The sequence below is a fragment of the Aulonocara stuartgranti genome (genome assembly GCF_965226115.1).
Source record: "Aulonocara stuartgranti genome assembly, chromosome: 12".
NCBI classification, from domain to species: Eukaryota; Metazoa; Chordata; class Actinopteri; order Cichliformes; family Cichlidae; genus Aulonocara; species Aulonocara stuartgranti.
Genome location: NC_138948.1, coordinates 13,997,558 through 14,011,066, shown reverse-complemented (window position 1 = coordinate 14,011,066; position 13,509 = coordinate 13,997,558). Strand labels below are relative to the sequence as shown.

Genomic DNA, 13,509 nt, shown 5'->3' with positions numbered 1-13,509 from the left:
TGTATGCATGACTATCCTGAAGAAAACACACACACTCCTGAGGATGTAGCCATAGGCAGCGCTCATCACCTCTGTTTATCTGGAGGGCTTAGGCCACTTTGGGGACTCCCCTTAAGTCTCACTTATCTCATTAGACCCTTAAAACTGATTAATATGAATGCCAGCAGAGGCCAGCTCAAGGCATTCCTAAGAATGGAGGGAAGGAGGAAAAGAGAAGAGATGGATGGGGTGGGGGGATTTTAGAGGAAGGGGGTTTTTGTGTCTCCAGACAATGAGCTGATGGCTTTTTAAGCCTCTCAGTGGCTCTGGGTTAATACTCAGGGCTGCAGTCATGGGATAGGCCGCGGTTCAAAGGCTGCTGCACTCTGAGCCTCACTGCTTGCTGATTTAAAGGAAGAAAATAAACAAGCAGACTAAATACCACATCTCCTGCAACTTGAACCTCGCTAAAGAAATAATGAACTACCCGCCTAAATCGGAGTGGTAAACGTGCATGCGTGCGCGTCGGTCTATGTTCTTTGGGGTGTCATATTTGGTTTTGTGGGATAATGTTCAGAATAAGCCAGACCAGTCAACGCTGGGCAGAGATGAGAGGAAGAGGGAGAAGATGGGTTTCATCACACATTCAGGGGATCGATCACTTTCTCTTCAGGGGGAAAGGGAAAAAAAAAAAAAAAAAAAAAAAAAAAAAACACACACTCAGTACAGTTTCACACCGAAATACCAACCATCACACAAACAAAAAGCAGCGCGCACATGCACAACACAATGCAACTTCACAAAATGGGAAAACTATCAAGCAGCTCTCAGAGGAGCAGGCTCAGAGAATTGGGTCAAGAATAGTGCTGCGCTCTGCCGTAGTAGTAGGTATGCGTTTCTGCTGCTTCATTAAAGCAGGCTTCGAAGCAGAGGTCGTCTCAGGATAACCACGCATGCTAACAGAAACTCGAGCATGCGCACAAGTAACTAGCCACTGGCATGCGAGTAAACAGAAAGATACCGCCAAAAGACACAAAACGCACACTCGTCTGAGCATCAAAGCCATCAAAGCGGAGGATGCTAGACTTGGTTCAGTGTTACACATTTTTAAAGTATGATTTATTAACTGCTTGATTCTAGATTCTCCTTAAAGTTTGGATCAAACATCGGCATCTGTTGCCTCATAAAAAGCCTGGACTGGGAAAAAAACGCTTTTAATGTGAGTAGTAGTAGTAGTAGTAGTAGTAGTAGTAGTAGTAGTAGTAGTAGTAGTAGAAGGTAGTGATTTAAAAAAGATAAACTGCACTTCATCTTGACAAGAAGTTTGAGAAATGCAGAATGATATCTCTAAAAGATCATTTTCATTTGTTTTTAGAGTTATTAAACTCCAAGGTGGCGCAGCTAGAGACAAATATGAAGAGATTTCTTTCACATTTAGATATCTACTATTTGAATTACAATCATGCGTAATTATCCACACTATTCATCACAGTCTTTGCTTCTAAAGTACATTTACGTCTAAGGACAAAAACGACTCGCTCTTATTGTACCAATTTGTCGCCACAGCAGATATCTACCATTTTGGAACGAAACCTTCCATTAAGCTGCTACATAGCACACACCCTGGCATTCTGACTGTGATACATGCTTTGCAGTGGAAAATGCACTTTCAAGGGCACAGCGTGCAATGTGTCACAGTAGTTAAGAATAAGATGCAACTTAGTAGCACAGCACCAACTCCCGAGTAAACACAACCCTGTGTGTGGGAGTCTTTAGTGTCAGAGGAAACAAAAGCAGGGGTCTAAACCTGAGCAGGATTAATCCCGTCTCTGTGGAAGAAAGCCCCAGTGTCACTAAACTCAAACCGTAAAGACAACATCTCCTCAGGGTGAAGACCCAGAGTTTAGCCCCAGGAGAACTACCACCAACCAACCACAGCCGCCACCCGGGACACAGAGACAGCCGGCGAGCTGCATGCATCTTTAAAATGTGGCAAAGCCAGACAAGGAACTGAGGGGGGTGGAAACTGGGGGGGTCGATGAGCCGGATGGTGTTGAGGGAAGAACATAAGAGAAGATGGGGAAAGGGCAGTTGGAAATAAGAGAGAATGCCATCTTTTCTTTTCCAAACACTGTGACACCCCTGGCTACTACTACGACATAGCAGCCCCAGCAGTGTCTGGCACTTGCATTATGCTCTTCCTCTCCTCCCTTTTTCTGTCCAAAAGCATACTACTACTTCAGCTGCTCGCGCTCCCTTTCTCCTTGCCATTCATGTGATTCTCCCTCACTCCTCTCCTTTGGCCTCTCTTTTTTTCCCCCTCCGATTAAAAGGCATGCGCTACTTTCAGCCCTGGCTATGTGGAGTGGACAGAGAGAGCAGAACAATGGCTGCCTTTCAGTCTAGCAGTGCAGCGCTGGGGGGGGGCGGCACTGGCTGCTAGTATTTTTCTCTACTGTCAGTTCAAACAAGCTAATGCAGCTAGCTTATTATTGTCATGTCTTGTTAGAACCACAGAGTTAACGAAGTGAAAAACAGCACTGTGTGACTTTGTTTTTGTTTGCTTACATTTCTGTGCTTTGACCTATATTTAGTCCACTTTTTCATGGCCATGTTAATGTAAACAAGAAGGAACTCGTTGAAAGCAGAACAGGCTGTGTCAGCCATTTTAAAATAATCACAGGTGGTGAAGGAGTTAACGCCGTCCTAATCTAAAATCAGTGTTTTATATTTTCTAATTTTTCTTTTTGCGGCGGGGCTGTAAAAGTCTGCAAATATATCAATAAGATTGCATCAATACCAAAGAGAAAGAAGACCACACAACTTTACAACCCAACTGTGTGTTTCTCAGTCTGTCTGTGAAGATGAATTACCTCATGAGTCATTTACAACTGGCTACAACCTGTCAATTAGGTCTTTATTCACAAGCTTGAGATGTGTTCTCTTCTGGGATCTATTCTCCACACTGCTGCCCAGCTAGAAAAACATCCAGTCACTCCCCCGCAGCACCCCAAGTTAAATAAGGAAAACGGCAGCGTACAGTCCGAAGCCAGTCTACCATGAAAGGAATTATCTGTGGAAAATGTGCCTGGCAAAAAACCCGAACAGTCTCAATCGCTCCCATTACATTTTCCAGTTCAAATAGTGACGGGTGACAAAATAAGTGAAAACATTTATTTATTTATTTATTTTCTTAAAGAAACCCATCAGCTGTTTTGGCCTTACACACGTATCCGTGTAGTTCCTGTAAAAATAATATGAAGTTTACAGTAAATGAGTCTAACAAGGTCAAACACAGAAAACAGAAAGTGCTGGTCTATACCAATATAGATATATATATCTCTTTCAACACTACTCCTTTCAACTGAGATCAGAGGGCACAGAAGGTATCACACCTCTCTCAGTAGCGCCCCTTTCTGGTCAGGGGGGGATAGACCAACCGAGCGTTATAACAGCTGCTTGTAGGCCTCCATCTTATGGAAGAGCGCAGAGGACGTGAAGATGGATATGGTTAAGCGCCATTTTCAGCCGCGAATGAGAATCGTAACAAACGCGCGAGCTTTCTGGATTGGTGTTTGAACCCTCATTAGAACTAAAGTGATCATTTATTCCCGTTGACCACTCTTTTTGATCTCCTAAAATGCATTATACATATTTTCTTCTTAGTTCTATGTTTATTTAACCTTTTAAACCATAAATTAACCTGCCGTGTTCACAGTAAGAGTACACTTTGGATTCAGATGATATGAATTCACTTTAAGAGGAAAAAAATTAGAGTTGGTAGGAAAAAAAATATACAACTTAGATTTTTTTTTTTTTTTTTGGTTAATTTTAGCCAGAGAGGCCTGCGATAGTGGCGCGGAAAAACAAACAAACAAATAAATCAGTCTGCAAATAAAAAACAAATGCATCTAGTACAAAGGCAACAAAGAAAAAAAAAGGGTAAAGGTTTTTTGTCTTTACATTTTCATAACAGAATATAAGTCTTGCACCAAGATTTGCACACGTGGAAGTTGCATAAGCTGGTAAATACTTTATTGTTTCCAAGTACAACTATACAGACTGTTTCCCCCATGGGTTGAATGCCAACAATTGAATGAGGGCTGAAAAGTAGATCACTCAGCTGATAGCAGTGTTTCAGCACACCATCTGACCTTGGTGTGACTAGTGTGAAAACAATTACCTGGACATTAATGTGTGGTTGTCCGGGCAAGGGAATTATGCGCTTCAGAAATTATGTTTTATTTTTAAAGCAATCCTGCCTTTTTGGAGTAAATAACGTTTAAAAGTGGTAATTTTACAGTTTACCAGTATGATATCGCTACTCATTAATATATATCTACTAATGAAAAAACACGAGTTTTCTGATATATATATCTATAGACAAAGATGAAAATATTAACATATAAAAGTATATTTAGTTATATAAAAATACACTTCCGTACTTTCGTCATAAGGTGCTTTCACCAGGATTAGCATATGCAAGTCTACAGTCTGACCAGTCGCCCCCGACGACAGGGCTGCTTCTGTCCGCTGCATAGTTCCTTCACAAGGGTCACGGCCAAGAGCCCTACCCCTCTTCCACTGCTCACTGAAGAACAGCTGCTCTGCCAAGCACATTGACTAAGCATTGACTGCTGCCTGCTGGGCTCATTTTCTAGTTAATAGGAAAAAAAATCTAATTTAAATGGAAAGTGCATTTACATGTCTGGTGACAAAAATACTACATTTAAACTGAATAAAAGTATTATACTGCCCAGCACTATCATTACAATTTGCTGGTTTTCTATCAAGTCCTATATTTTTCTTTTTTGGTCTTTATTCTCTGCCTCGATCTCTTTGTGTCCCCTCCGCTCGCAGTCCCTGCAGCTCTGCCGGTGGCTGTGCTTGCCAATGCCACAAGCATAAAAAAATGACAGAGCAAGGGGTCATTAACAAGAACTAATCAGCCTGCAGACAGGGGGACAGAGGGAGAGGAAAGAGTAGAACACAGAGTGAGTCAGGATGAAAACGATGAGGAGGTTAGGAGCAACTAAAACAGGGCAATATCACTTGACTTTAAAAATTACAGGTATTCAGAATTTGTAATCATACGAATGATAACGTAATATAAAATTTTCCCATTTGTTAAAGGCAAATGCATGTAGAGACTATGATTTTCCAACTTTATGCATTTGTGCCTTAGTATAAATCAATGCACCTACATGCAAGCACAGATTGATAATACATATATTCATGACCCACTAGTCTATGACAGGTAATGAGAAGTAAGAGGCAGAAACATGTGATTATTGCAGTATCCAGGAATATGAAGAAGCGGAAACAAGCCCTTTATGACCTTATGGCTCATTTGGCACACACACACACACACACAAACAAAGATGAGCCAATCAAGACAGCAACAAAAGCAGACTAATACTAGGAGCAACACTACTATATACAGGTCTAAAGCAGCTTGTTAGAAAATTTCATTGGTTGAGCTACAAATTATGCAGCAAAATACAAATCACCTTGAGCAATTTGCATGACCACAACCGCATCAAACTGTTTATGTTAATAACACCTTCCACTTCAAGGAGAGTTGCAGTTACTACTTTGTCTGTTGCAAGCCAACTTTCTGCTTCGTTATTCCTCTCCGTATGTGTGTGACCTCTCCCTGAGCTCCTCTCAGAGTGTGCCTGACCTCTGCGCGTCTTTCTCCACCATCAACCGTGGAGGGACTCTGAAAATATCTAATTGTATTCATTCATTTTCTGCGCCTGGCAAGAAGAGACAAAAAGAGAGAGGGAGAAAGGGAAGGAAGGAGAGAGAGAAAGAGACGGAGAGCAGAGAGGCAGCACGGGATCAAGGCAAGGAGGGATATGGGGAAGAAGAAAGGACGAAGGGGGAGCATGGAAGAGAAAGCCATTTCTTCGCTATTACAGCTGAGACATCATTAGAGTCACTGTCTGTCCCTTATTGGAATAAATGCTCGCAAGCAAAGACAGTTAGTGAGATAGCAGAGGGACAGATTCCACAGAGAGAAGTGTTATTTCAAACTAATGGAAGTCTTTCAGATAAAACTGTAGGGTTTCATCCAGGATTTCTCCAAACATCCTCAAAAATGCTAATATTCCAAATTAAATTCTTTTGAGTAACTATCAAAGAGAAAACTAAAAGAGAAAGTTTAGATGTCTCACAGAGAGAGAGGGAGATTAAAAGATAAAGGTGCTATTCAGAAAAACAATGCAGTTAGCAAGTTTTTGGTCTCATGCTGCGGCCGTGAGAGACAACGATGGAACCAAGCCAACAAAACGGCAAGGAAACCCCCCTCAGCCTGCACCCAGATCAGGAACAACACAAACACCCGGCAGAAATTACTGTGGCACGGCGAGCACAAATAGCATTTCACAATAATGTGTAATTCAGTTATAATTTCGAATGAGAAAACTTTTGAAGAAAATGCAAACTTCACGGGGAAAAAAAGCAGAACGTTTTATTCCAAACACAAAAACTTCCAATCTGAGGCTCCCGGTTCTACGTTACTGACGGTCTGTAAGCAGGTCTACCGCAGTGTGCTTTGTATATCAGCGAGTGAAACTAAAGCATAGCTCACTGTTTAAACTTTGAGCCCTTTCACTTTTTCCGTTTACATCGACTTCAGACTTTCTCAAATCATTTAGCACGGCATGACACTTGAAATCAGACAAATTCATGTTTACGTTCCTGCGGACAGTTTCAGGCTGATTGATGTTGGACAGAAACAGATGTAGCAAAGTTTACGAGTCAAGCTGTTTCACCTGGCATTTCCATACAGAAGCTTTCTCTAGAAGAATTACTTCTGTGCATTTCAGGTGATTAAGTAAGCAAGCAGAGCACAGCACATTGCGCACACTGAAGTGAAACATCCAATTTGGTTAAATGAATTAAAAGCAAAAGAGGTTTTATGACAAAACCCAACTCAAAGAGCAGCGTTAGTGTGATGGATCATATCTCTTGGGCAATTTTCAAGTTCGAGGAAGCTGCAGTTTCACGCGGAGCAAAAAAGGATTGTCGACAAATGGCTTTTTCTCTAGGTAGTAAAACAAGCCCTGAATGATTGTGGTCAGATACCAGCAACTAAGAATATGAGCTGATTCAAACATAGGGGGAAAAAAACATGGAATTAACTCTTCTAATAACATTTCTGATGAATTACATGATGATAGCAGTAAATCAATTGGAAAGTAACGTGCGAATGAGTCTGTTTGTGATCAGGGACGCTGTAAATTCTTTCAGTGTGACTGGAAGCCTCAGAACAAAAGGCAGACGCACACAAGTTCCACTACCATGCCACACCAGCTTTCTACAGTAATGCATGAGGAAAGGGACTCAATATTTATTAACAGAGTCATCAATAACACACGTTTGCCATCTCTGCCTCTCTCCTTTTCTTCACTGCTTTTTAACATTACCTTTCTGGCTTCCTGCCTCAGACCTGCAGGGGTGAGAGTCAAACAAACTCTATTTGGAGTAAGTAGAACAGAGTGACTGGTGTTAGCATGAAAACCTGTTTTCTTTCCTCGGGCAACAAAGAGCCTCAGAAACAGATGAGATGCAAGAAACTATCTGTTTCTGTGATTTTACAGCGGACTCAAAGACAGTAAAAGTGCAACACGGATCACTACAACCGTATTTTACACTCTCACCGTTTCTTTTTTCCGCGTTCCTATGTCAGATCAAAGATCAAACGTAGATGTACTTATATTTCCATTTTTCTTTAAACCGTACTTTGTTTTTTGTTGTTTCTTTCTTTACTGAAACTTGTCAGCACATCTGGAAGATATCAAGTTAACAGAGCGGCAAGTCAAGTCAAAACTGTTTTGTTGGGGAAAAAAAATGTGCAGACTAATGAAAGTGTGTCTATCAACAGCAGAAATCTTTAACTCAAACTTTAACTTAAAATTGTGTTTGCCTCTACTGAAGAAAGCGCTCCATAAATAAACAGCCAGGGTAAGCTGGAATAGGGACTAAGACCACAGCAGTCACGGTCTACGGTATATCAGGCCGAGAATCTACACACCCCGCTAGACTGGCCCCGACTTCAGGAGAAAGCTTACAGTCAGCCCTCCGTCTGTAAGCCTGACCACTAATTGTTTCAAGCAATAAATCATGTTTTCCCAAATTTCAAACTGAACGTAAATAGTTGTGCAACAAATTCAGCATATGCTATTAATGGCTTTGTGTTAAGCATTTTATTCAACAAATACTAAGTGCCATTGGCAGCTCAGTGAAATCTCTCTGTAAACTCAACCAGCAGCATTTAGACTTAATAAGCCTGAGACAAGGCTGTACAGTTTAACTCCATAAGGGACTTTTAGTGGGAAATGCTGTCTCAACGAATGTCCACAATGTGCACTGAGGTTAACTCAACGTTGTTGAAGTTTCAGTCTCAAGGACTGCAGCACTTCTCACAAACTTTCATTTTGCTTTGCTGAAGTTGCCGAGTTTGAATGACCTACGTTCTCACTTACAAACTGAGTTTTGGTGAATCTAATTATGTTAAACACATAAGTATCTTTATTTTCCTAAAATAAAAAGTGAAAAGCGCCTCTTTTCACAGTTACATTAACTGTTCCATTTTTTGACAAGATAGATGTCCTCTAAACTCTAAAGTAACAATTTATCTTCACATCTATGAAAAAAGTAACAAATAAATAAATAAATTTCAAGAAAAACATTGTCTCTTTCAGAATAACAAAGGAGAACATTATTTTAAGAAGACAAATTATTGGTTTTCACACTAACCAGCCATCTCTTTACTAAGGCAAATTAAACCTTTCACAGATGACACAGTTAATTAGTATTCTTGTATTTAATTTTAGCAAAACATCTGTTATTAGTTTCTTTAAAAGCTTGAAAAACGCTGCTTAATTTCGACATGCTTCATTTACTGCTTCACTGTAATAAGTCCACACATGCTACAGTTCAATGCTGCACAAATGTAATTTTACAAACTATATTTCACATTGACTGTTAAACGTATGAACTAAAGAAACATTGATAACATTTTGCTTAATTTTCCAGCAACCCTTAAAGGTGATCCGAGAACAAATTTAACAAGGAGCAACTTAAAGAAGAAAAAAATAAAACTTGACCAATTAAAACTCTCAAAACTGGCGATAACGTCACTTCGGATTTAATCTACTGCGTGTTTTTATTATTCAAATGCGAGTTTGACATTTTCTGTCATTTTCTTTTTTTGCTGTGGTTACTCTGTACTTATGAAGCACTCCTTTAGGTATTTTTAGTTGTGTTGATATCGCCGAATGCGTCTAGATTACATTATGGTAACTGTCCTGAAATATGAAAAATTGATTCTTTAATCCTGACTGACATATAGGCTATCTGTGCCTACGATCAGTATCTTAAGTTTCTATATTGTGACGAAGCCATAAATGCCCTGAACGCAAAACGCACAAGCGACATAGAGAAGCCCTCCTCCGTAGTTCACAGGTCTGAGACATTTGGCCTGTTCGTGGCGTTACTCCTATAACTGGAGTTTTCCGAATGAAGCAAACACATGTAATCTAAAAGCGAGGAAATTAATTACCATATTTTGTAGGTAAATGGGCTTTTTGGATTTGTGCTGAGACTAATAAGATACAGGTGTTAATGGCTCCGGTGGGGTCGTGTCAAGCACAGCTTGAGTCCACCGAGGAGAGAAAGAACATAAGATAATGATCCTGATTGTATGGCACAGTCCCTCTGTCTGTAAGAGGGTAAATGGTTACTTTCCTTATCAGGACGATACTGACAGCGGGTAAAGCGAAGGAACATTAGGCTTTACAGGTTATGTCCGGGCCTTGTTACGCACGGTTTTAATCTATAGTTTCTCGGCAGGTACGCTTTTTATGAGCAGCCTCGCGCTGAAAATAAGACAGAGGGTTTTTCCTGTCCTTGGTTGTAGCATTTACCTACAGATGCTGGCATTATGCCCTCACTGCGGAGAATAAATACTGATGTGGTCCGGCAAACCTGAAAAGCCGTCGTTCGTACATAAGAGAAGGAACCTCGCCGTCCCTCCGTAGTTAAACCTGCCCGGTGAGAAGCCACTTACTTGGTGTTGGTTCGGTTCCAGAAGACAGCGTAGCGGTCGGCCACCACTTTGGAGCTTGGCTCCTGGCTAAATACACACATCAACAGCACCAAGCAGACGAAGACAACCATTTCCAATTGCAGCATCACTACAGCAAACTTCGGCACGTATTCCTCTTCAGCGTAGGTTAGTCAGTCAAGTTGCACGGGCGTTTCAACCGGGACAGGTGATGAGTCTCATTCACACGTGTCCGCGTGTTTCTGGCGCAGTTTGTGAATACTAAACAAATACAAATGCGCACAACATAGAAAACGAAGGAAAAACCATTAATGACAGTTCGGATGACACTTCTTCGGGTCGAAGGAAATGTGAAGTTACAAAAGCAACGCGTTTCTCGCTGACGCAGAGAGAAAGTTCAGATGAATCATGAGCTTTATTTGGTGAAGGTTGTCAACTCTAACAAATCCGTATCAAGGTGACAAAATATCTCTCCATCTACTGCACAAACAGTGATCAGCAAATGTAGGCACCAATACGCAGCACAACAGGCAGTGTCTTCTGTGGTGTGATCGTGTTCCTGCAGGGAGCTACTGGATGTAGCCTGTATCAGGGCAAATGACAGCTGCTGAACACTTATTCTTTACTCCAAACCGAAAGCGCAGGGGATTAGCCAGCCCAAGATATGATGGAGAAAAAAAGAGAGAGGGGGGAATCAATGTGTCCAATGACGCTGTAAGGCGCACGTCAGATGTCCATGTTTTCCAGGCAACTTTTTAAAGCCATACAGTCAGCCAGTCACTGAGAAATGAATGGGGAAAGCTGGACACGGTCTTTCGTTTCCAGCGTGAAAAAAAATAATGTTATCCTTTCCCGGCGATTTACCGGGTGTGACACGACCGATGCGGGGAGGAGTCCTTCTCGGTGTCGGGGAGGACAGAGTTATGTTTTCTCATGCGCTTCTGTCCGTGGAGGCGCTTGTTTATGGTCGCATCCCAAACTGTCCTCCTCATATATAAGCCATCGTGCGACGTGCAGGCATGAAAAAAATACTGCGTTCTCCCATGAGCGCGCTATGAAGTCTTCCTCTTTTTCTTATGTTTGGGTTTCAAACGCCGGGACACGCAGGAAGGTGAGGGCACAAGCAGGCAGCTTGAGACGCCGAGTGAGAGAGTGGGTTTGGTTACGACGGAGCGGGGGATAGTCCCATTGGTTTGAAATTATTTGAATGGGCGTCTCTCGAACAAAGCCAAGCCCCTCCCCCACCTAAAACCGAGCTAATTCAATTACCGAAAGGTAGAGCTGGAAGGGGACATGGAAAGAGGTGCGCACAGCTGGGACAGTGACCGCTTTTAGATACTCTGTCCACACCACGTTGTCAGCTCCGCTTGATAAGTGCGCTCGGCGCAATTTAATTACATGCAAACGGACGCAGCGGACCAAAGAAGACCATGGGCTCCAGTTACACTCTCATTTCAATTTAAGTTGCGTTTTTTTCTATTAACAAGAGGAAGCCTGTAACGAGGTAATGGCCAAGATGTTGACATAACAATACTTTTATACATAAATATATTAGATTTTATAAGGAAAAAGATAATTAATATTAACATGTTATTTTCTTTGTACTTTCATTGCCCATTATTTTTTTCATCAATCTAATTTAAAAATATATATTTAATATAATTTTTTATATTGTATTTAATTTTAACTACTTTACCTCCACAAAGGTCAAATCTACAGTTAGAGGAGGAGGGCAGCGACACTTCTCAGCCCTTCTGTGTGATAGCGCAGTGTTGAGAGATGATGACCACGCATTGCCCGTGCAGATGTAGCGGGGCAGCCTGTTGCTGGAGCGGTTCGAGGAGCTGCTCCAGCGCCCAGACGCCCCGCAGTGGCGAGTCGCCGACTCAGCCAAGGACAAATTCAAGCTCGAGTGCGCCAGGGGAAGCGCGTCTGTCGTCGAGTTAATCAGACAAATGCTCACAAGGAGGATTTATGAAACTTTAGAAAATAAGCTGTAGGCCTAAACTCAGATGGGACATCCGCAGCGAAAATAATGTGTAATATGAACAGCCTATAGAGGCAAGAGTTATGGGGTGAAATTTCACCGATGGGGCCATTCGGAATGATTTTTAAATAACAGTAATAATATTGAAGACATACTATAAACTTTAAGGACTAAAATCTTTGCCCATCTTGTGTAAATGTAAAAATAAGTGAGATATTAAACAAAGCAGATATGATTTTTAAAGGGAGAGAGCAGGTGGAGGAAGTGGAAAAAGTAGTTCCAGTGAAAACAACAAGCACATTGAAGTTTAAATAAGTGGGATTTAAAATGTAAATCTAGAAAATAACATTTATTATAATAGGCATGAACAATAAATGTGATCATTACAAAGAGGTAAGTAAAGTTTATAGCTACGTTTTCTGTTGTTTTCATTTTTACATTTTCCACATCTCTAATATCACTGTCAGCAAATAGCTAATATAAACCTATTGATAAAAAAATAGTAAATTCAGATAAAACCTTGCCTGGTTGCCTGGTGCATCAATATCTCTGTTATAAAGTCAAGAAAATCAAGACATTTCACTCTAAATTCCAAAAATGTCTACTTTATGTGAGTGCAACAGGTGCTGTGTCCCTTTCAGAAAACAGGAGGGGAGGAAACAAGAGTGGAAAGACAAGAGAAGGGAGGAAAGGGTAAGAGGGCAGCTAATATTTTAAGATAATTCTCTTGACCTGTTCTCTTGGACTAGTGTAAACTAAGGACCACTCACTTACATCTATCAGCGCGCACATGCACACTGGCAGGACACTCACTCTGCAACCACATACAGACATCAGCACCAGACAATCCTGGAAAAATGTTATGACATACACACTTTTTTTTCAAGCCTTCTTTTTTTGTAACACGCACACACACAAAGGGAGGACATTATCAGCTACTAGGGAAGGAGGGGTGGGTAGGTCAACCCGGAGGTCACTTAACATGGCTGTTTTCACACCCACTTTACAACCATGACTGCATTCCTCTCCTGCTGTGTCTCATCTCTCTCACGCACACATGCACACATACACACTAGCATCCAAAAAAAAGGGGGAAAAAAGTTGATAACAAGCATGTTTGACTGACTAGCGCACACAGCGTATACCCCCAGCTGCTTTCATTTTCTCTGGCATAGGAACAGAGCTATCTCTCCCCATCCCCTTCTTAACCTGCTGCCACCATCATAGTGGGCTGCGTTGATTACTTCTCACGCAGGCCCATTTTCTCCCTCACCTCCATCCACATGTTCCCGCCGAGCGGTGCAAAGATGGCTTGAACTCTATTTTCAAAAAGCGGGGTTTATTTTCCTATTTGATTGATTAGTGCGGAGGAAAACAATACCATCATAAACAACCAGTGACCAGGTGATGCGTGTGTTCTTTTTAAATGAATGAAAGTTTGCATGCTCATATTTTTTTTACTTGCTGC

At 41.4% G+C, this 13,509-nt stretch overlaps 2 protein-coding genes across 4 annotated transcripts in view; one reads left to right on the top strand and one right to left on the bottom strand.

Moving 5' to 3' along the window:
• Positions 1–11,204, bottom strand: part of efna5b (ephrin-A5b) — a 108,545-nt gene extending 97,341 nt beyond the window's left edge. The window contains exon 1 of one of the 2 annotated variants that reach the window (XM_082553444.1): positions 10,058–11,204. In XM_082553444.1, coding sequence (XP_082409570.1) covers positions 10,058–10,182 — 125 coding nt within the window. In that variant the 5' untranslated portion in view covers positions 10,183–11,204. The remainder of the gene's footprint in view (positions 1–10,057) is intronic. The other variant, XM_082553443.1, reaches the window with a different exon arrangement.
• smyd1b (SET and MYND domain containing 1b) overlaps positions 1–13,509 on the top strand; it is a 432,389-nt gene that overhangs the window by 43,647 nt on the left and 375,233 nt on the right. The gene's annotated exons all lie outside the window — the stretch shown is intronic.